Source organism: Lacerta agilis, chromosome 5, assembly GCF_009819535.1.
Source record: "Lacerta agilis isolate rLacAgi1 chromosome 5, rLacAgi1.pri, whole genome shotgun sequence".
Taxonomy (NCBI): Eukaryota; Metazoa; Chordata; class Lepidosauria; order Squamata; family Lacertidae; genus Lacerta; species Lacerta agilis.
Window position 1 is genome coordinate 51,148,834 of NC_046316.1, and position 24,901 is coordinate 51,173,734.

General features: G+C 41.1%; 1 protein-coding gene across 2 annotated transcripts in view; it reads right to left on the minus strand.

Annotated features, from left to right (window-relative positions):
- The window catches only part of SORCS3 (sortilin related VPS10 domain containing receptor 3), a 410,921-nt gene that overhangs the window by 92,370 nt on the left and 293,650 nt on the right, over positions 1-24,901 (minus strand). For both annotated transcript variants that reach the window (XM_033149721.1, XM_033149722.1), the window contains exons 7-9: positions 19,139-19,257; positions 5,114-5,203; positions 3,403-3,582 (exon numbers count right to left, since the gene is read on the minus strand). In XM_033149721.1, coding sequence (XP_033005612.1) covers positions 3,403-3,582; positions 5,114-5,203; positions 19,139-19,257 — 389 coding nt within the window. The remainder of the gene's footprint in view (positions 1-3,402; positions 3,583-5,113; positions 5,204-19,138; positions 19,258-24,901) is intronic.

Below are 24,901 nucleotides of genomic sequence, written 5' to 3' on the forward strand. Positions count from 1 at the left end.
TTGCATGCTACTTTAAGCAAGACAGGAGCCTCATCCTTTTTTGTATCTTGAACACTACAGAGCCCAGCTGCCCATTCTGTCATCAGAGGCCTTTTGGTTGCTCTCAATTCAACACCTGCCACCAGTTTCGCATTACCTCTTTCCATTCTTTCTGACTTTCCAGAGACCTTTCTATACATCATTCTGTTCCATACCAATAATGTGGCACATGTGTAGCCAAAAACTTGTGCACCTGCTGCTGCAATCAGGGCTTGAAATTAGATAGGACGAGATGAGATACCATCCCACTTCTTTTCAGGTAGGCATAACTGGGCCTGACCAAAGAATCCCACTTCCTTTTTAAAATCCCACACCGCGCACTGGCTGCAATGCATGACACTTCCAGGATATGCCCACTCAAATACTCCTTGATAAATGAGTGCACACAACTTATTTTTATAGCTTCCTGTAAACCTAATTCACAGGGAGGTCCACACATTCATGCCTTTGAATTAATGACTGCTTACACTGTAAATACTCAGGGATATGCAACCCACCCTTGCAAACATTGCTCTTAGTCTTCTCAACTGGTTCTGCTTTTCATGAAATGTATGAAGATGAGGCTTTGAATATCCCAGGACATCTGTGAAAACCTACCAGGCAGCCCAATGCACTAGTCACTTCGTGCCAGAGAACCCTGCACTGCACTGTGCATGCAGCTTCTTCCCCTACTGTGTGGTGTAGTGGTTAAGAGCGGTAGACTTGTAATCTGGGGAACTGGGTTCGCGTCGCCGCTCCTCCACATGCAGCTGCTGGGTGATCTTGGGCTAGTCACACTTCTCTGAAGTCTCTCAGCCCCACTACCTCACAGAGTGTTTGTTGTGGGGGAGGAAGGGAAAGGAGAATGTTAGCCGCTTTGAGACTCCTTTGGGTAGTGATAAAGCGGGATATCAAATCCAAACTCCTCCCTCTCCTCCTCCTCCTCCTCCTCCTCCTCCTCCTCCTCCTCTTCTTCTTCTTCTTCTTCTTCTTCTTCTTCTTCTTCTTCTCTCTCCCCTTCTCCTTCCCCCACCCTGGAGCTAAGACTGGGCCAACAGCTCAGTAGCAGGACATCTGCCTTGCATACAGCTTCCTATATTCCTAATTTCCTATGATGGAGGTGAACCTGGTGAAAGATACAGGATCCACAGAGGAGTGTCTACCTGGTTATTAGATACCAGAACCTGAGTTCTGCTTGAGAGGAGGGGTCTACTCAGGTAGAATAAGCACCAGGTTTATCTTGTACCCCAGGAAGGGAAATTGTGACTTTACTTACCAAAAAAACATGAAACATTAAAACATGACAAATTGCCTTCAAGGTTAGTGCACTGTGCCCCGATTCTCACCTATATGTTGCTGCACCTACTGTTTGGTCTCAGCCCCTGACATGAGAAACTGATCACAAACAGTTCCAAGGCCAGAGCCAATATTTATGCAATGACTGTCTGCAACAATGTGCATTTTTGAATACACACAAGTGGATATGTACAAGGATTTAGCCAAATAACCTCTTTCGGTCACTGTTCCGTAAGTACAATTCAACAAGTGTCTAGGACCAGGTTTACATAATTGCTTGAGGATAACTTGTTAAATGAAATTAATCCATGTACTCACAACATGGAAAATTTATTTCCGATATTATTTTCTTATTTGTTATTTTATTTTATTTAAAATATTTATGAGCTGGCTCTCATTAAAACCATACCGCGGCAATGCAAAACAGAGGAATTCAATGCAAAGTAAAAATTCAAAAACCAAAAATAATGACTGAATATGCCATTAAAACAATCCAACAAACATGATACATCATAATTACAGTAGCCAGGAATAATTCAGCAGTCTTCCAGGGTAAAAACTTACAAGGTGGCTTATGAAAATATCACGTACACAGGCAGGCAAATAAAGTATATATTTCTAAGAATATAATAGTAAAACGAAGACTAGGCTAAATTTCAGGAGGAAATTATTAATGGAGGGCATGGAACTTTCTTCTAGGCTTCACTTGAGAGAGATAGAGACAAAGAAAACTGTTACGGTTATTCATTGTAACTTTGCTTAGAATTCATTCAAAAAGAAAGAAAGAAATGCACTCAATTGGAAGATGGTCTTGATCTTGATTTAAATGCTGTTTGGCAGTTATATTTCTGAATGATAGCATTGTGTAACATCAGTTCCTTTGGTGGCTCAAAAATTTGTAGATTTATGGACCAGCTTTGCTGCTCCCCCTCTGTTCCCCAAGAAAACTGAAGAGAAGTGTTGCTTTCAAACTAGGGCTGATGTTGGCTTTCCTGATGGAATTCTACAGATATCTAGATTTATATTGTATTTAGGCAACGACAGAATCATGCTTGCCAGCTGAAAATAGATAAATAATCAATCTGTTTCTAAACCATAAGAAAATTCAGGATGTTCATCTGATTATTAGTCAAAATGGCAAGGGTAAAAAAAAGCTGCAAGTGGATATTTATGCTCAGATAGGCTATCAGGCCTGTCCCATAGGAAGAGAGAGTGACAAATACATAGTGACAATTGGAAGATGAATCTGCATCCACAGGAAAAAAACATAGCATTACTGATAGACCCAGGAAGATTTTTCTGCCATATGAGATTTCACTAGCCTTCTTTTTTCATTTGAGGCTTCACAGGCAACAAAAGCTGCCAGTAAAAAACAAACAAGCAGCACCCCCACCCCCAGGGTGCCAGCACAGACTTACATGTTTGCCAACATTTCACAAATATTTCTTCTGAAAGATGGTTAAAGACACAGGCTATTTTCTGATGTGCACATTGCATCCATACCACACTAATTAACTTCAATTCACTTTCGTGGAATGCACATAGCTTGGGAGCAGCAATCTGGCATCCCTTGTAAGATAGAGGCATCTCCATACGCTTGCAAAGCTTCAACAGTAAAAAAATATGTCAGAAAGCATTGCTGAGGAAGAATTCAGCCTAACACTTTTGAGAGCTGAGTTCAAGACCTGCATGGTACTCCTCAGTACTGAGCACATGGACAGTCTAGCATCATTTAAGGGATAGAGTTCATATTTTGATGAACTTTCAACCAAGAGTTTAGTTGGACAAAAATGAACAAAAATAGACTAAACATTGATATTACAGTTGGATCAGTTCCTGGACCATTCACAATAGAAGAAATGTGGTGCAGAAGTGTCATAAATTAAGCAAAATAAAGCATATCCTCAAAGTATTTGTATTGCTCTCCTGATAATTCTGCATGCTAATTTTCCTGATAATTCTGCATGCTAATTTTCATTGCAAACACGCTAAGTAATAGACAATAATCCTTTTAATTAGCAGACAGCCCTACTATGAAATGATATTTGCAAGAAACAAGGTTGTTTCAACATTGCTTTGGATGCCTACCTCATAAAGGTCAATGACGACATTACCCTCTAACCCTCGGTTGCTCTTGACGTTCTCCAAGGCTAGGGTGAAGTAGATCCCTCGGGTGTCAGAGATGTAAAGGTTGTATGTGTCATTCTGGTTCCATTCCTGAACTGCCGCAAACACCTGATTCTCATTTGTGCTGATAATATGCATGTCCTGTTAAGGAAGATAAAAGGCTTATTACCCCCCGATCTTTATATTTCTCTGCCCTTTGGGACACAAAGCAATTACCATGACTTATGCCACAGCAAGGGGAAGGACCATGAGTTATGAGTGATGTTAAACAATTTTCTATTAGACCAAGCCAATAAATTATCATATTCTGCCTTTCCTTATTTGTGTGTTTTTAATTTTAAAATGGCTGCAGGGTGGTTAGTGAGGAAGAGGGAAGGAGATTCCAGAGTCCTTGAAGGAGTTTCATCCTACTTCATTTTTTATTTATACATTTGCATGTTTTATTGCTCCTGGAAGATTCACAGCCTAAAGGGCTCCTTCTACCAAGTAGACCTGGAAAGCACAGCTGTCAAGCTAGCCAGGACAGTGAGCCTGAACTTGCAATAAGAGAGACTAAGCTCTAGCAATAAGAAAGGAGTTAGAATTTCCATCCATCCCAAAGTGGCTACCAAATTGCCCTTTTCCTGGGAAACATCAGTCTTGGACCTATTTAATACCTGGAAAATTAAGGCAATCTCTGGCATCTCCAGGTAGGTCTGGGAGGCACTCCCAGTCATCACCTGGGAAGACAGGCGAACTAATGCCAGTGTACTGGAAGAAGCAAAGATCACCAGTGTCAAAGCAATGATTCTTCAACATCAACTTCGTTTGACTGGTCATGCTGTGTGGATGCCTAATGATTGCCTTCCAAAGCAACTACTCTATATCAAACTTAAAAATGGAAAGCGTAATGCTGGTGGTCAACGGAAGAGGTTCAAAGACTCTCTCAAGGCAAATCTTTAAAAATGTAACATAAGCACCGACAAGTGGGAAACACTGGCCTGCCTGCGAGCGTTCCAATTGGAGAACAGACTTTACCAAAGGTGTCATGAGTTTTGAAGACCCTTGAACTCAGGACGAAAGAGAGAAATGCTCTAAGAGGAAGGCACACTTGGCAAATCCTCACCGTGATCAACCCCTGCCCAGAAACATATGTCCCCACTGTGGAAGGACGTGTGGATCCAGAGTTGGCCTCCAGAGTCACTTACGGACTCACTGTTAAGACCGTGTTCATGGAAGACAATATTACTTGGCTATGAGTGATCACCAAAGAAGAAGAAGATGACGACGACTATGGTACATATAGATGGCCCCAACTGGTGTGACTCCAGAAGCTTTCTATGTTCTTTTGTTTATGAACAGATAGAAATGTAATAAACAATATATATCTTTATTGAATGATAGAAAAGGAACAAACAAAGCAGGATGATGGGAAGCTGCCTAACACCAAATCAGACTATTGCTCCATCTACCGGTAGCTCAGTATTTTCTGCACTGACTGGCATCACTTCTCCAGGGTTTCAGGAAGTGGGCATTCCCATTCCTACCTGGAGTTCCCAGGAATTGAAGCTGAGTTTTTCTGTCTGCAAAGCCAATGTTCTACCACTGAGCTATGGCCATCTCCTTGATTAAATTATCTCTTCTTGTCCAAGACTTTGTACTTATCAATACTACTTATACAAGGCACGTTTACCTTTGGTAGTGAGTACTTGGGCAATTTTATTTGCGTGAAGGGTTCCCTTCTGTAGGACACATAGTAATTTGCTCTTCCACCAGTTGTCACCTGTACAAATACAAAGAGAGAGAGAAATGAATACTATTTAAGCACATACCATTCGGTGACTCCACGACAATTTTGCAAGGTTTTTGGTTCATAGAATCATAGTGTTGGAAGGGATCCCAAGGGTCATCCATTCCAACCCCCTGCAATGCAGAAATCTCAGCTAAAGCATCCAGGGTGGTAATTCAGCATCATTATTTGGAAGAGGGGGGGGGAATGCCTGCAAATCGTAAATGTCATCCTGCTCTCCAGGTTTGATGAAGCTGAAATAGTCATCCACAATTGTGTTGTTCTGAATTTCATCTCAGTTTCTATTCTCAGTTGCATGCACAACCTCACATTTCAACTTTGATTATGATTTATCTGCTGAGTTTCAGAAGAAGGACTGGAGCAAGTATAGTTTTGTTTTGTTTTTGCACCCAAGCCAAATGGGCAACTAGAAATCAAACCCTTTTCTTTGAGGTGTTTCTAGACAGATTGCTGTATAATTTGTTCTAACAACTTCCTGAGTATTGAGGCCAGGCTAACCTGGGGAACTATAGTCTCATTAGTCTGACTTCAATACCTGGGAAATTGCTAGAACAAATTATAAAGCAATCAATTTGTAGCCACTTCTTGGAAATTGCTAGCAGCCAGCATGGATTTATAAAGCAGAAGGCTTACCAAACCAATCTAAACTCTTCCTTTTGAGGGCAGCTGATTTAGTGGGCAAGAAAAATATAGTTGTCATAATCAACCTCTACTTTTGACACAGCACTAGATGACACTAGTAAGAAACAGAGAAAGAAAGGATGTACAGAGGGACTGCCAACTTATGACTCAAAAGGAACACTATCAACACAGGTGTCAAAGAGAACTGTTCTAAACGGGGGCTCCCTAATTGGTCTGTTTTGGATCCAGTGTGGGTCTACACTGTAAATAAAATACATGAAAGTATGAAGAATATTTGCATCACATATATTTTAAGGTAATATTAGGGTAATATTTGTTTTTTATTGCTCCTATAAATAATAAAATGGGAAATGAAATCATTACATAAAGAAAAAGGGAGGAAGCAAAACTACCAGTTCTGGCTAAGCACTTCTAAAAGTGCCTACAACTTATACTTGATAAATAAGAGAACACACATATCTATACTGGATATGTATATCCAGGCCCTGCTGGTACCAAAGATATAGGGTTTTATATTTGTCACTGGTCAAATGGAAGGATAGCAAGAATATTTTCAGAAGAAAAAGAAAAGTGAAGTGAATAAATTTTGACTCTATAGTATTTGCTTTAGCATGCACGCAGGGTCTGAGATAATGCAATAGACCAAATGCTCCTTTATTATATCAAAACATTTACTGACTTTTAAGATTTCTAATAAAGCATAGAAAATTCCCTTTGCAGATATGTATTTTTCCTTCCTTTGAAATTTCGGCATTTTATATTGCTGTAGCATCAATAATACTCCCAGCAATCATATCATCTCTAGATGGTGGCATATTTCTATAGACAAGCTGTCATTCAAAGGCAGAGCTAAGACTGGCTATAATGCACAGAGATTTCATATCTGATCTTCTCCAGACAAGGCTCTGGCAATGAATGAGAAGTGAAAAAGAGGCCTGTCCTTCAGAGCAGTCAAAGATTTTTGGAATCTGATTCTGCTCTGAATGTGGGACTTTATCATGAATTCTTCAGTGCATCACTTTCAATCCAGACATGTGGAGCTGTGATCATTTTGTCCGGAAAAAGTGGTTACCAAAAGAACAGTCGGTGCACTAACACTGCGATGTGCAATGGTATCTTCAGTAGCATGACTTGACAATCTCCCTCTGTTGCAAAAATAGTAGGAAGGATGGTTATTGACAATTATTAGGCACCCACCCACAGTAGAATATGTCTTGTACAATCAGAATGTTGGGATTCAGGATTTTATTTATTTATTATTTAGTAAGAAATTTGGCAATAGTGATCAAAATTATTGCAGGGCGACTTACAAAAAATTGGATGCTATAAACAAAATATGTAATAAGTAAAACAATTTAAAATAATTATCGTAAATTGCACAAATAACACAGTTAGCACAACAACAATGACTAAACCCATGAGTATCTAAAAGTCTGACCCCCCCCAAAAAAAAATCACAAATGTTAACCTGGCATTTCCCATACCAATGGATTCAAGTTACAAAAAGGAGATTTTGATTCAACATCAGGAAGAATTTTCTGATACTAAGAGCTGTTTGACAGTAGAACTAACTCCCTCAGGAGGTTGGGGACTCTCCTTCATTGGAGGTTTTCAAGCAGAAGTTGGATGGCCATCTGTCATGGATGCTTTAGTTTAGACTCCTGCATTGCAGGGGTTTGACTAGATGACCCTTGGAGTCCCTTCCAACTCTATGATTCTATGATACTACGTACCAAGGTACACTTCAGTGTGGAATTTGTTCCACAGACATGGAAACACCAGCCAAAAGAGTCTTCCATGGGCCCCTATGCTATATGTTTTATTCAACACAGGGACCATCAAATTCTAGCCCTAGGAATCACCCCATTATAGAACTTCCATCTTATTTGGATTCAGTTTCAAATTACAGGTCAGTATCAAACTCATTACTGTCTTCAGGTACATATTAACAGTCTTCACTGCCTCTCTTGATACTGATGGAGCAGAAGGATAAAGCTAGGAGGCATCAGCATATTGATGGTACGTTGCTCTGAATGCCCTTATGACTGCTTCCAGTACGTTCATATAGGTATCAGCACAGGGAGTAAGACTGATTCCTGTGGGAGTCCCACAGAGCTTAGCAGAAGTCACCCAATGTTACTTTATGGAACCACCCTCAAAATAGGAGCAAAACCACCAGAAAGTGATGCAGGATACCATGGCCAATGGCATCAAAAGCCACTGAGAGGCACAAGAGAATCAACAGGGTTGCACTCCGCCTATGTCTCTTCTGACAAAAATAATCAACTAGGGCAACCAAGACAGCTTTGACCACCAAACCAAGCCTTTAGCCAGATCAGTTTCATCTAAGCACACCTGAAGATCACCACTGTCTGCTGGAGCACCTTGCCCAAGAAGAGAAGAGTAGCAACTTGATGATACCACCACCTCCTTCAAGGCCAATGGCTGTGGAAGTCTCCAAATGCCACCATGGAAGGACTCTCCAGCAGCACCCCTGAGACCAACTCTGACAGTTCAACCCCAGAGATACTGCTGGGCAGTGAGGTAGATGGTAGACCAACAAGAACCTTATTCTTTCTCTCAGGTCCAACATTTAAAACAGACCTTCATCTCCAGTCACAGAGCGGATAACAGCAACTCCCTCTCTATGCCTGCGGTCTGGACTGGTGCTGCACTGAGTAAACTAGGGACAAAGCTGTTTAGAGCTGCTCCACTCAGCTCACCCACCCACCCATGTCCTCCCCATTAAATCATGGAACAAATATGTTTTATTCAAGACCAACATGGCATTTATCTGCAGCAGCACCGGACTTGAGAGTGAACTGGCATGGCCAGCCAAATCCAGAGAGGTGGGGAGTGGCTAAGAAGGGATAATAGTCTAATGATGGCTAAGTCACCTTCTACAAGATTTTATTAAATATCTTCAACATTATCTCTTCCCTTGCCAGTAATTACTGTAATAACAGGTCCATAGTATCCATATCCCTTCTCAGCACATGGAATCTGTCCACACCAAGAGCCAGAATGACATTATGGCCAAGTCTTTTATATAGATTATCGTATCAGGGATAAGTCATCATATGATACCATTTCCAGTGGTCTCTACATGATTCATGTGACTGGCTTTACAGATGAGCTGAACTTTTAATCCAGACATGTCACCACAATCGTACCTCCAAGACTCTGCTGGACTGCATTGAGTGGCAAGAAATTCCAAACATTATATGAAACACCATGGAAGCAAACAAACAAACAAACAAAACATAGCTATGTGCTCAGATGCAGCTCCACTGGGAGAAAGAAAGGAAACCCTCTGTTGGGAGTACCAATCTGATGCTTACATCAGCAGGGATATAGCCTTTTCATGATTTACACCTAGGGTAATAAAAATCACAAGCAATTATCAAACCTTCATTACCATTTGTGAAGCTCTCTAGTGAGGAATGAAGTTCAGGAGCCCCTTTTTCATTTATTTTGATGAACTTTGCATATAAGAAAACTTGCCTACACTGAATCCTAGAGATTATTACAGCTTTCCCCCTCCTCCGACACCACCTTTTATTTCATATTTGATGAATGCCATCCAATTATTTCTCCTGCACTCATCCATCATACTTAGCCCAGAATTAGCTGGGTTTGTCTTTTTTACTCCCCCTTTACTTAATGATGGGCTCATTAATCTGGGTGGGGTTTTTTCCCCTTCCCTTGGCTTTATATTTTATGAGTTTAATTAGGAAGTTGGCCAATTGAAATGATTCCATCGGACAAATGTGTTTATCATTAAATGTATCTGTCTTCTCTGCTTGATGTTCTGACTTCACTTTTCCAGGACTATTCCCACCTCTTTGCGTTATTTCATACCTGCACTGCACTTCAAATGTAATAAATGAGTAAATCTTTATAACAAAATGCTAATCCAGCATGATATCTGTTAAATATACAGCTTGGAAGGAGACAGAGTCAGCATGGTGCCTTTAATCTCTTTTATTCCATAAAATAAGGTTTAAACAGCAACTTAAACTGGAACCCAAACTGTGTAAAAACCACCCAGAGAAGACTGGAGAAAAACCCACCAAAAACTCACTTCCTGAAACTGCCCATTGGTGTGCTTACTTCTGATTGCAGCTTTCGCCTGTGATTGGTTAGGTCATGCCAGGAGGCGGACCCTGATTGGTGGCTGAATGGCCCCTATTGATTTCAGTCTCAATACATAACAATATCTGTGTCTCCTATAAAATTATTTTAATACATTCCAAATATTTCTTCTGTGAACACAAGAAGATCCGTGCTAGATCAGACCTAAGGCCAATATAATCCAGGATCCTGTTCTCACAATGACCAATCAGGTGCCTGTGGGAAGCCTGTAGGGAGGACATGAGCACAACAGCACTCTCCCTACTTGCAGCTCCTAGCAACTGTATTCAGAGGCATACCACTTATAATAAAACCTGATTCATAACAGAGTAGCTGTCTTCCTTAGGAATTAAGGTAAAGGTAAAGGTAAAAGACCCCTGGATGGTTAAGTCCAGTCAAAGGCAACTATGGGGTGCAGCGCTCATCTTGCTCCAGGCCGAAGGAGCCGGTGTTTGTCCACAGACAGCTTTTGTTGGCTGTATCTCAATTTGTTTCCTTTTGGAAACAATGGGAGGGAAAGTAAAGGAGAGATGCAGATACATACCTGAGTGAATCTGATCTTACCCCAGTTGGTGTCAGGGACCAGGATGGCATTGATCCTTTGGATCCCAGCAGTTTCTCAGTCCTCCCTTGGCATACAACCTTTTTGGCCTTACCAGAGTCAGAGCTGTAGTTTGGCCAGGATGTCTGCTTCTTCAGCAGCGGCACCAAAGGGGAATCCAACATCAAGTCTCTCTCTCTCTGCCATCAGGACTTTGCCTCTTACATTGGAGAGGGATATCCAGTGTCTCCTATAACCCCAGGACACTCTTCCAGGGTCCATAAGAGTGCACCCTTAGCAACTTGTCCTCAAAGTTAAACACACTGGTGATTTCATAAAATGCTGTGCTCTTCTTCTGTTGATTAACTGTGATAGGCATGCCTGCTCTTTGAGTCAGGAGCCCATAGTAAGCCCAAACAGCTAAAGTTCCCAAACGTAGCTATCACTGCAAGTTGAGACCTTGTGGCATCGCATTTATCTCTAACCATGGTATCTCATCAATTTGCTAATTAGGCAAAATGCTTGACTTCTACCACCACCTACCCAGCAATGACTGCTTCCCAAAACAATTGCACAGGCCACATATAAAAAACTGAAGTTGAACATCCACAACAACACCCTTCAAGCTTTCCCTCCAAAGTAAAAATTCTTACGATACTGACAGCTGCTTATATTTAATCATCTTTATGAAGAGTTATAGGAGGAGAACATTTTAGTCTTTTTAGGTGAGTATTATATTCCCTTGTGCAGATGTTTTTTGATGCACCAGACAAAAATGGGATGAGGGAAGGGAAGGAGAAAAAAGTGAGATTTTAAATGAAACGGCACAATAAAAGGCCCCCAGAAGCAAAAGAAGGAGAGTAATGTTAATCAATTTTTGCCAACAGATGTTTTGCTTCAAGTTCCAAATCCAATAATACTTGGCTCAGTGTAGATGAAACAGTGACAGGAACTAGGGAATGCACAGTCTCAAATAAGAAAACACTTGATTGAACATTGCTCTTATATCTTCACTGTGCTGTTGTTTTTAAAATAAGCATCTGTGTTGCAAGGTCTCTAGTCTCCTTGGGTTTTTATTTTTGTGGGAGCAATCCATTCCTCCTCTTCCTTTACATTTCTTAAGACTGATAATAAGTAGATCAACACTGTCAGGCATTATTCACCAATAAAACAGCTGCAATCATGTTCATCCCTGAAACGTCTCCATCCTATTAGTTTCATAATAAGCTTTTAATGACTGGTTCAATAGAAGACTCAAGGAACTGACCCCTGTGGTCCTGCCAGAGTGTTCTTGTCACCATTGATCACAAAGATAAAAATCAATTTGAGCTAAAGAGGGAGAAGTTAAAAATAAATTGTGTGGATCGATTTCTGTTAAAACCTGATAGCTCCATCTGAAGAGCCAAGGAAAAATATATTTCTATTGCATAATTGCTATGAATAAATTTGAATAGATGGCTATGAATAGATGGCATGACCTAAAATGGTGCCCAGCTCCAATATACATGCATAGTTCCATGAAAGAAAGGATTCCACATGCATTTTCTGACTAAGGAAGGAAATGAGGACACCCTTATTTGTGAAAATGATTCTTTGTGCATATCAGAACACTGTGGACATCTGGATCCAAGCAATGGCATAGTTATATTGGGATAAAAATTTGTAATGCTGCAATCCTAACCAATCCCCATCCCTGTGTGGAGATTTGCAGAACAATAGAGCCACAATTGCATCTCCAATCTGGTCCGTCATTGCAGCTGCAGCAGAAGTGGGGATAGGACAATGAGAACAGCTACCTGCACCGGGTCCAGGTTGGTGTGGTGTTTGATTCTGGGTCAGGTCCAATGCCAGCTGGCAATGGCTATGATTGGCTTAGAATCCAAGCTTCCCCAGCCCCTCCCATTTCAGGGCTTTCCATTGGTGGACATACTGTCAGTGGGCTTCATACCCAGCTGCAAATTCACAAGCTGCAAATAGGCCTGCTTATCTGGGAGAGCTAAGCAGAGAGTCACCTCTGTCCTATAGCCTGGCATGGAGGGCAGCAGTTATATTGCTCTGTAAACCAGTAAATATGGACCTTCCTGTAAATCTGTAGACGCAATGGCGGAGAGCACCGCCGCGGCTGCCTTAAGGTAGCTAAAACCCCACCCCTGCGTCAGCCCTATTGGCTGATCGCTAGGGGTGCAGTGCGGCAGCAGGAACAGATAACGCTGGGGCGAGACGCCCCTCCGGTGATGCAGGAGCCGGCTCCCGACCACAACCCCTCCCCTCCCCTCCCGGAGGAGGAGAGGCTTTTCATTTCTTTTCTAGCTTTCCAAGGAATTGTCACCTATAGATATCTTGTTTCATACATGGATCAGGTCAAAGACCAGCTGAAGTAGGTGCCAGACTCAAGCACAGATGTGACATATGAAATCTGGCTGCACCTTTGTAGAATTGCGAAAGAAACTCGGAGACAGTAACAGGAACAAGAATTACATGAATACAGTATTGACATACTTTTGCCAATACTCGTATTTAGCTAAATGCTTTAGAAAGTATTCTTTTCTTAAACCAAACTTTATGTAGGACTGAATTCTTGTTGTAAGAATTCTTCTTGTTGTAAGACCCACATGCACTAATGACCAATAAATATTGAGTCAACAGTCTACCACAGTGGTCTTTTTAACAAAAAGTAGCAGTAAAATTAGTCAGCATGATCAGATGATTATCTTCATGAATATTACAGCGGACAGCAGAAACCAATTCTCTGCATGCATCACCTCTGCAGAGGATGTAGCCAAAATCCAGAAAGGTTTTGGACTTTCTTGTTGAAAGAACTCTAGCTAAGAGTCTCATTTTACCAACAAACACCCTTTCTATTTATTTTTTTAAAAATCTAGGCTTCTCCTAGCTCACAAGTGATACTTAAAAAATTAGGCAGCATCAAGAGCAATACTTAAAGAACCATTATGATAACGTATTCTGGTCTCTCATGCAGCAAGCGCCACTGTATCTCATCCTGTAATTTCTCTCATCAAGCTCAAATTGCCACAGTCCCTCCCTTCATCAGGAGAAATCAAATATCCCCTTTCCCTTCCATTGCCATTTGGACTCAGTATCATCATCAGTAAGAGCAGACATTAAAATTGGAACTATTAATATTGGTGTAGTTTTGACCCTTTTTATCGGTACAGGGTGATTTAAGGAAGCCACTGATGAGAATGGGATGCCCTCAACTGTCATGGGGGAAAGAGCCACACCAGCCAACACTATTTGAAGAGGAAAGCTTCTCAATATTCAAGTAGGCATGAAATTGCATAACAAATGGGAGTGATACAGAGGATTTGAGGAAGAAATGCTGGAAAGGTAGAGAGTAACAGACAGCATAAACAATCAACAAGGCAGAGACTCTGCACTCCACAGCCCTCATTTACATTTCTTCTTGTGCGCTTCAGAAACCTGAGTAAATATTTCATGCAAGGCAAAGACAAAAAGGGGTGTTTCTGGCCCAGGTCCCTGGATAACGATAATTTATTGCCTCCCCATTACATCTCTCTTTGGTTAATGGTGCAAGGATATCCCAATTTAAAGCAGAAATGGAGTGCATCCAGATGCTGATGCCAATCCTAACTCTGATAAAGGTTGGAAGAGCTGCATTGAATGCTCCAAATAGACTACAGTGCTCCAGATAGGAACATAAAGCTTTGGGGTCTGGCCAGGCTCACTGGGAAGAATATAGAAGTGCTGAGGTCGCAGCCTTTTGTTCTGGCCAGCAGTTAAACTGAGAGAGCAATCCTATAATGAAGTATAGAAGCAAACAACTCTTCTGTCTACCCAGATGTAAGTCCACTGACTTCCACAGAGCTTCCCCCCCAGGTATGTGGACATTGGGTTGCAGTCTCATACCCATAATCTTTCATCCAAAGCTAACTGCATAAAATCACAAAGTTTGGGGTTATATTTCCATTTTATTATTGGGTTAATTATAAGGCACACAGTGTATGGAAATTTAGGCATTCACCCTTTTTATAGTTTCTGTGATCCATCTCTCACTTCATTTAGGTAAGGCATTTCACCAGAGCTGGTCAGATAAGCTGAGGGACTGCACAGCTTCCTTGCTCCCAAAGCTTGCCATTAGCTCAATGGCTTGTATTCAGATTAAGTTAGTTGAACCTGGGTCTCACTGAAATCAATGGAACAAGATAGGCATGCCTTAAATCTCACTGGTTTCAGCGGGAAACCTGCAGAAAACTTAGTCAGATCCAAGGCTGAGAATTCTTGAGCAATTGTCCATCACTGTTGCATATTTGCTTGGCCTCTTTCATAGGGGATGCACAGATGATCATTTCCCCAGAGTAGCAGGAATGACTTCCCTCTTCCTACTACATACTTGTGTGGGATGTGGGTGGCGCTGTGGTCTAAACCACTGAGCCTAGGGCTTGCCGATCGGAAGGTCGGCGGTTCGAATCCCCGCAATGGGGCGAGCTCCTGTTGCTCGGTCCCAGCTCCTGCCCACCTAGCAGTTCGAAAGCGTGTCAAAGTGCAAGTAGATAAATAGGTACCGCTACAGCAGGAAGGTAAATGACATTTCCGCGCACTGCTCTGGTTTTGCCAGAAGCGGCTTAGTCATGCTGGCCACGTGACCCGGAAAAACTGTCTGCAGACAAACATCAGCTCCCTCAGCCAGTAAAGCAAGATGAGCGCAGCAACCCCAGAATCGTTCGTGACTGGACTTAACTGTCAGGGGTCCTTCACCTTTTTTTTTAACCTCATACTTGTAATAAGGAGAAAGAGAGCCTTACTTTGCACAGGGCAACCTTGCTGAAGGAAGAGAAAGTCTATGAATTTAACTAACCCTCAACACAACAGAAGAATGTTATTATAGTGTTAGAGGCAGAAGTGGTTTTTTCAAGATGTTGTTGCACCATGTTAAAGAGCTACACACCTATATGGATGTGAAAACCCTACCTTTTCACATATGGAAAAGAAAATTATGAAAAGTGTTTCAAAATGTGGGTTTATAAAGTGGGATGTGGGTGGATGTGAGTGTGGACATATTTATTGTCATGGATGCTACCAGGTAGATGTCTGCAAGTGTCACTCCAAAACATATGCACATCTATCACAGCCGCTCTTGTCATTTTGATTGTTACAGAGCACCTCTTGAAGTGCTGCAGAACCCTGTGAAAAGAGTTTTGAATAAAAACCATGGCAGGAATGTCTCCATGGGCAACAACAGCTCTTTAACAGCATTCCTAAGTTTCTAAACACTGCCACCTATACATAGCTATAGTGCACCTTCATCTCTCCTGATCTGAACTTGAGTTTCCCATACAGCCGCAGTATACTAAGAGAATCTGGAAGCAAGTAGTCTTCTATTTTGGCTGGGGTTGGACTCTTCCCTCATATTCCGCTTTCCTGATTTGGTATGCTTATTCCCAAGGTTTTACTCCGGATTCTACCTGGTGTAAATCAACTGTGTCTACACTCTTCCTAGAGCATTAGAATACATTTCATGTGGATGAAGGGGAGTAGTTCTGCACTCCCCAGAGATTTTTGGGGATACAATCAATATCACACGCCCCATTGCCAGGACTGCCTATTTCTTTCTGTTTTCAAATGGGCAGACTGTGGGCTAATGCAGAATCAATCTGCAATGAGCTTTTGTTTTCAGAATGAAACAAGTTCTTCAAGAAGCATTTTTCAGGGGCCAAAAATATGCAATAAACCTAGATTGTATGTGGAGTATGCAGAAAAAGAACAAGTACAAAGTCTCAATTGAATCTAGAATTAAATGTGGTATGTACACAGAAAGATCCTCTCAGAAACTTAGGGAGTCCCTAATCTGCTTCAAGATGCCTTGTTAATAGTATGATCTGACACAGAAACATGAGAACCTTCACAAATCACATCAATTTGCCACCTAATTCAGGGTAAACATAGAGCTGATTAATGCACACACGCACACACTTTCATAAAGTGATCATTCTCTTAGCTACACCTGTGAGATCTTCATATGTCCCTCAGTCTTACTTATTTATCTGATGTTTATTTAATGTTCCAAATAATAAACATAATAATGTTCTGTACCATTAATTTCAAATGATAGACAGAGATAAGTACCTCTAAGACACCTCATTTAATCTGTTGGCTTTTTTAAACTTAGAGTAATTAGCAACAATTAATTCCAGCCCCAAGTGTTCTGATTCCAGTAGATGCCAATTGCAGGCAGATGAATGATCAGCCCACACAGAGCTTCTCATCACTGGTACAAACAGACTGGCATGGCTTCAGAAGAAAAACTGGGAGCTCTCTTTTCACATTCTCTAGCCCTGAAGTTTGAGGGAAAGCCCGGGTATTTCTAAGTCCAACTCTGATCTGAATATGTCATCACCTTCATCTCTGTAGCAGAAAAAAATAACTTTCAGCTCTGTCACTGTCTCTGTTCTTAGTCCTCAGAACCTCAACAACAAACCCATCAACAAAAGCCAAATTCTCCTTTATAAGCACTGAAATACTGAAAACAAAAAGCCAAACCCCTTAGTTGTACTGTCAGACCTCCCAGCATTCTCTGTTTTCAAGTGACTGATCCACTTTTGCTTTCAAATACTACTTACTCTTTAACTCATTCTTCCAGCCACATGCTATATCCAAAGGTGCTACTTTTAAAATCCCCTAACTATTCTATCCTGCTGCCTTCAGCTCTGCTGACTCTAATTAATGGTAAAGAACTTCTGTCTGCCCGGCACTCTTGACTCTCTTGCACACGGTTCATGCCAATAGCACACAGATTCTCATATCTTAAACTCCTGCTTTTCACTAGTCATTCCTTTCCTTGACCCCTTTCTCTTCTTCAGTTATATGCATCTTTCACCTACACCTCTCTCAAGTTCCTGTATTTCATTATCGGACCTACTTCTCCCTTTCTTTAATCTATCTGCTTCTAGAATCCCTGCTTCTTAGATTTCTTTTCAAAAGAAACTTCTTCCCATTCAGCTGCCAGTCCCTCATCATTCGCTACCCAGCTCTTTCTGCCTCTAACATTTGAATCACAGGCATCTCTTCCCCTTCCCTCACAGAAACACTCCGTGGCTGACAACTTCATTATTGGATCAGCTGAACTTTCATAGACTACAGGCAAAACAATTGATATTAGAAAATTAACCCTAAAACCCTTTAGTTCATTGCTTTACCATCTTGCCAGCTATTAAGAACTGATATAGACAAATTGCTAAGTTTCCCTAGCTAAAACCTTAAAAACAAAACAAAAAAACCAGTTTATGGAGCAACAACTATTGACAGAGCATTATCCTGGAAGGCATAAATTCAAGTGCTCTTATTTCCCCAATATTCTGGCTAGTTATTTCCCAACAAATTCTGACTGTGGCAGCCACCATGTAGATCAAGGTTGCCTGAAGGATCCATCCAACAAGTATCAGAACATACCCACCATAAACTTACTGATTTTATTACACACACACAGAGAGAGAGAGAGAGAGAGAGAGTTATGAGACTGCTTAATAAAAACTATAATCTGTATGCTTACTGATCCAGCTATGCAAAGTAGCTGATCCAAAGAATGAAGAGTCCATTGCCCAATCAAGACTTACTGAATCTCAAATCTCAAAAATCAGAGACTAGGAAAACAAGTGCTCATTCCATATTTTGGCAATTGTTACTTTACAACAGGTCATAGAATCATAGAGTTGGAAAGGACCCTGAGAATCATCTAGTTCCACCCCTGCAATGCAGGAATATGCAGCTATCCCATGCGGGGATCAAACTTGTAACCTTGGCATTACCAGCACCCAGCAATGAAGGACCAGTAGAGACAAAACAGAATTTGTGGAACAAAAATAGAGATGGATAAACCTATGAAAGGAGTGAAGAGCTGAATAATAAAGCAAGGCATACAAATGAACTGGAATTTTCAAGAAAAGGTGATGCCAAGACAGACCAACAGATGCACAAAGAAACAGGATTAAAAGTCATTAGAGTGACAGAGAGAAAAGCAAAGATCACAGAAAAGAAGAAATGAATACAAAAGGTGACAGATAGGAGGCTATATTCTAAGTGGAATAAAGGAATGTAACGAGCTACATTTCTAAACTGTCAGTCAAATTAATAACAGCATCTACAGTCTGAATTTTCTTAGGTTCTTCCATTTGAAGGTCTAAAAAAATTCAATTTACAATGGCAAGTGAATTTCATTATAATCAGGGTGCAAACTTTTACCATTAGTGCCTGGCGGGTAAAAGGTGAAACTGTTTTCCTTGAAGTAGAATGAATTGATGCAAATGGCAATTCAATGGTTTACAAAAAGAAAAAGAAAAAACCTTCAGCATAAATATCTGGCAGAATCAGGCATAGAGGGTAGATGCAGATTAACATTTAAAGGTCCTGAAAGACATCCCTGCCCTTAGACCAATATCAAACATAAAATCTGTAAAACCATTTCCATGTTTGCATATGTTCATATTTCTGTTCAACTAAGTTCTTTCCAAAAAAAAAAAATAGTGCTTGGCATGGAAAACAGAACTCACAAAGGAGTTGATATTGTGCATGCAGCTTCAGCGTGAGCTGCAAATTTGGATTCTGCAAACCCATACCTGAATGAAGATGTACTCATCCTGGACGACAAGAGAGCTTGTGTCAATAGAGTGCAAAAAAGGTCCGCTTTTGGTAGTCTCTGAACATTCTTGAATCCTACAGGTTATATAATGGGCATCTGCAATGGGAATAGAAGAATGTATGTTAAAATATTTTCTGATAGTTTTTTATGAGTTAATGTTAAGCAAACACTCAGACCAGAGAATCTGACTCATCTTTCACCACCAACAGCCTTGAGTTCCAAACCTTATATGCACAGCCTAGGAATCCTCCCTGCTGAACTCTGAGCATTATTTGGAAAACAAAGACGTTTCCCAACATATTCCTTTCCCTACATTCCCTGGAATGTAGATTCTTGTAGCCTGCTCTCCTAGATCCCTATCAGCTATGGCTTTCTTACCACCCCCTATTACCTGCTTTCAGGGCTATTATTCCTCTTCCAGGTACATATAACCCAGCTCCGGTCCACCTGTCCAGCATCTTTTATTATAACTCCTGGACTTCATACTGCAATCAACCTACAAGAACTGGTTCCTTTGCTACACTTTTCTTATACTCCACAAGGCCTCGGGTATATTTGTTACTAAAAATGCATGATAGGAAACAGTTCAAGAAATGATTAATAAATGGCCTCAGCATTGCTTACACCTAGGCAATATGTAAATACCTGGTCCATGTTATCCAAAGTCCATCCTTCTTAGCTTTATGAAAAGTATCAACTATGACATAAGCAGCAGTAGCTTTCTTCAGGTAAGTTGGATTCATGTATTGGATTCATGTATTCATGTATCTATTCAAATCTTAGACAAAACTGGCAAGCTTTGGATTGGTCAGTATCAATATGTGGTGATCGTTCACCAACCTTTTCCTATGCCCTGCATTTTGCCACACAGCCTTTCATTTTATCCAACAAGGTAGATAATCGGCAACTACTCTGTACCAAAAAAAAAGGTCCAAAATAAGCGGGAATGAAAAATAGAGAATGCAAACAGTTGTAAATAAAGTACATGTGTTGACATGACAACCAACTGCTGCCTATTGGGAAATGTGTCATTTTGAATGCATTACACCAATAATTAAATGTATAGAAAAAGGTCACCTGCTTGATATTCACAGGGAGATAAAAGAGGTTCTCTTTAATCTGTCTTTATTTGTGACTTTGCTTCTTAGTCTGTCTTATTTATTTTACAAAAGAGTGTATGTGGAGCATAGAAACAAAGCATCTTCAAACCTAGATGAGTTTAGATATAAACAGTAAGTTCAGTTTTGGTTATTTAGTGGCACAGATATTACAACATGTAGCCCCCCCCCCCCGAAAATTAAACAAAAATTCTTGTGAAAATTAAGGAATAAAAGTAACTTCATCTAATAAATAGCCACATTGTAGAAGAATGCTTTTAGAAAACATAGTGACAAAGTGAAAAGAGATCATTCATTCAGGGCTCAACTAATGAACTACAATACATGTTTTTTCAACATAAGGAAAAGTTCACGGAAAAATACGAAGTGTTGTATTAAATGTAACACACAGCTAAATACAGTCTCTTCCCCATTCATGCCCCCTGTAGCTGTTCTGGCAATTTCCCTATCCAAAGTAGATTTGGGGGTGGCCTAGAGTACACAGGGGGACAGATGAGTAGGAGGAAATATCTTTGCATTAGCTCTAAACCTTGTACTACCGCCAATATTTTGTTGAATACCACCCCAAGAGCGGGAGTGGTCTTATCCCAGTATGTAGAAATCCAGGAATGGCAAATCAAACATGTTTAATACAGCTATGCTGAAACTGTTTTTAGAGTTAAGAGAGAAAAGAAGAGTGACCCTTGGGAGATCTGAAACTTTCGTACTACTGGAACATTTAATACCACAGAAAAATTAATGTTCAGGAAAATAACAAAATACATTGAGCATGCAAGATGTCTGACAGAATTTGAAAACCAGCACTGGGTTGAAATGATTATGCAGTAAATGGCAAGTGTCTGGATTCTCTATCTAATATATTTGGTAACAGAGGATGCTGCTGTTGTTGTTTAATTCTTTAGTTGTGTCCGACTCTTTGTGACCCCATGGACCAGAGCACATCAGGCACTCCTGTCTTCCACTGCCTCCTGCAGTTTGGTCAAACTCATGTTAGTCGCTTTGAGAACACTGTCCAACCATCTCGTCCTCTGTCGTCCCCTTCTCCTTGTGCCCTCAATCTTTCCCAACATCAGGGTCTTTTCCAGGGAGTCTTCTCTTCTCACGAGGTGGCCAAAGTATTGCTGCCTCAGCTTCAGGATCTGTCCTTCCAGTGGGAATTCAGGCCTGATTTCCTTCAGAATGGATAGGTTTGATCTTCTTGCAGTCCATGGGACTCTCAAGCGTCTCCTCCAGCACCATAATTCAAAAGCATCAATTCTTTGGCGATCAGCCTTCTTTATGGTCCAGCTCTCACTTCCGTACATTACTACTGGGAAAACCATAGCTTTAACTATACGGACCTTTGTCGGCAAGGTGATGTCTTTGCTTTTTAAGATGCTGTCTAGGTTTGTCATTGCTTTTCTCCCAAGAAGCAGATGTCTTCTCATTTCGTGACTGCTGTCACCATCTGCAGTGATCATGGACCCAAGAAAGTAAAATCTGCTTTCATTTCTTCCTCTTCTATTTGCAGGAGGTGATGGGACCAGTGGCTATGATCTTAGTTTTTTTATGTCGAGCTTCATATTTTGTGCTCTCCTCTTTCATCCTCATTACGAGGTTCTTTCATTTCTCCTCACTTTCTGCCATCAAGGTTGTGTCATCTGCATATCTGAGGTTGTATTTCTTCCGGCAATCTTAATTCTGGCTTGGGATTCATCCAGTCCAGCCTTTCACATGATTAATTCAAAAGAGGATACAAGACTTTATTTCAAACCAGGGAACCTAATTTTTGGAATGTTGATGATTTTCGCAGAGTCTGATATTAGAACTATACAGTGATACCTCTGGTTACGTACTTAATTCATTCCGGAGGTCCGTTCTTAACCTGAAACTGTTCTTAACCTGAAGCACCACTTTAACTAATGGGACCTCCTGCTGCTGCTGCGCTGCCAGAACACGATTTCTGTTTTATCCTGAAGCAAAGTTCTTAACCTGAAGTGTTATTTCTGGGTTAGCGGAGTATGTAACCTGAAGCATATGTAACCTGAAGCGTATGTAACCTGAGGTACCACTGTACTAGTTTATCATCCCCAAATCCTTTCTCCCTCTTCCTTATCATCCCAGCATTGTGATGAATGGCTGCACTCTTGCTTTGATCAACTTAACCTGAGGAGCTCAGGTTTTGTCTACAGTCTACAAAACTCCTCCCTCCCTCCCTAAAACAGCATGTTGGACTGTATATTCAGTTTCCTGGGGAAAAGCCATCCCACACAGTTCTCATATATGAATTCTCAGCCATGTGCTGCAGATTAAGTCATCCCCTTGCTGCAGTTGCCTGAAGTTAAAAATTTAACTGCTTAATCTTCTGAGTTTATGAAGTCCCAATTGGCTAAAAAGCCCTTCCTACCTATTTAGTTTGGATCAGTTTTCAGATCCAGTGAAGAGACATAAGTCAATTAAAACAACAACAACAACAACAACAACAACAACAACAACAACAACAACAGATTCTCATGGGAGAAATTTCATTTGGAGCTTGGAGGTCATTGGTAATATTGTAAAGCTGAGGAAGAGGGATCAGCCATCGTCAGGGCAGCCAGAATGAGGATTGCACCTTACATTTGGGGAACACGTGAGTTTTGAAGCAGGCTCCTCCACCTCAGGACCACTGGCCAAGGCAAGTTTTCAGGCAAGTGAGAAAATGCACAGAATCAAAGATACTAACAAGATCATTCTAACCTTTTAAACCCTTTTGACTGCTCTTGAACTTTTAACACAATGCTTTGCATTCAGTTAGGGGGTGCTACTCTTTCCTATACAGCATGTAAAGTTGAAGCAAGGATAATCTAGTAGCTGTGTGTCCTGTTGGGGGTTGCACAATGCAATCATTGATTCAAAGGCCACATGGGATGTAAACACACATTTAATGATGGGCAAATAAACTCCTCTCAGCTTGAATTGGAATCAAGTTGGCAATTGGAGCATAATTGGACAAGATGTGTTGTTGTTTTTTGCAGGGGGGTAGGGTTGGATTTCAAGCATTCTTGACTTGTACATTTTCAGTGACACATTCATATTCTCAAGATACTTTCATGTTGCTATAAATCCACTTGGTAAACGCATTGTGGGAATGGGGAAAAGCAACGTGTTGCCTGTTGCCTACAGCTTGTTCATTCAGCACGAAGCTGTGAGACTTCTCTCTCCACCCCATGAACAAGCAAAGGCAGCAGGGCAGCAACCACTGAACAAAACACACAGGATTCTTTTCTCGTGCAAAGTGAAAGGAGCTTTGAACGTCTTCCTTCCCTCATACAGGCTCTCATCCCCCAAACACTTACCCCCTTTTATCTAGACTAGGGTGTGGTCCAAAGGAACATGATGCCAAGTCATAGCAGATCTTGCCAGGCTACAGTGCATGCACAGCCTTGGAACCACATACCCTCCTCCTTGAATTCCATGAAGGAAGAAAGGAGAGATGTGAATGTAAGAAAATATGGCAAAACTCAATCGCCCAACTGATCTCCCCATACCTCAAACCAGGCTGTAAATGGATAATGCATTTTTAATTATTATGATGCCAAGTGTGAGTGGTTCCCCCCCCCCTGTGAATGATGTTCCCATCTTTAAAACATCTAGTCCAGCCTTCCCCAACCTAGTGCCCTTCTGATTTGTCCCATGCTAAGGGACAAACCCCATGCTAAGGGGTTACAGTGTTGCACTCAGTGTTCTCGAAGCTACCAACATGAGACTGACCAACCTGTGGGAGGTAGTGGAAGACAGGAGTGCCTGGCGTGCTCTGGTCCATGGGGTCATGAAGAGTTGGACACAACTAAACGACTTAACAACAACAACAAGCAGGGGTCCCCAAACTAAGGCCCGGGGGCCGGATGCGGCCCAATTGCCTTCTAAATGCGGCCCTCGGACGGTCCAGGAATCAGCGTGTTTTTACATGAGTAGAATGTGTCCTTTTATTTAAAATGCATCTCTGGGTTATTTGTGGGGCCTGCCTGGTGTTTTTACATGAGTAGAATGTGTGCTTTTATTTAAAATGCATGTCTGGGTTATTTGTGGGGCATAGGAATTCGTTCATTTTTTTTTCCTTCAAAATATAGTCTGGCCCCCCAAAAGGTCTGAGGGACAGTGGACTGGCCCCCTGCTGAAAAAGTTTGCTGACCCCTGGGTTGCAGTAACCAATGCCAGAGTATAGGTGTCAATAGTGGTTGCTGGCTGCAAGAATGACGAATGCAGGCTGAGCAAGCACATAATTATCCTATAAGCATGCTATATTTTCAGCACAGAAATAATTCCCAGGCTAGAAAACTCACTCCTCTGATTTCACTGAGGCATTACAAGCTGGAGGAAATTCTTTTTCCAGCCTATTGTGTTGAACCTAAGAGGCATCACACTATACACATCTGTTCTTAAAAAGTTATCCCTTTGAGGTGAAAAGCTGAAGGCAGAGTTCAATTGTCAAACTTTAATTTGAGTTGGTTCTGAACATCCCAGGAGTCACCATTTAATGCCACAACTCAGGGCATCTTTCTAACATGCAAAAATCTGAAGGGCTGTGTGTGTGTGTGTGTGTTTGTGTGTTGTAAGCATGGTGTTTCTCCACACAAACAGAAAAATTATTGCTCCAAATT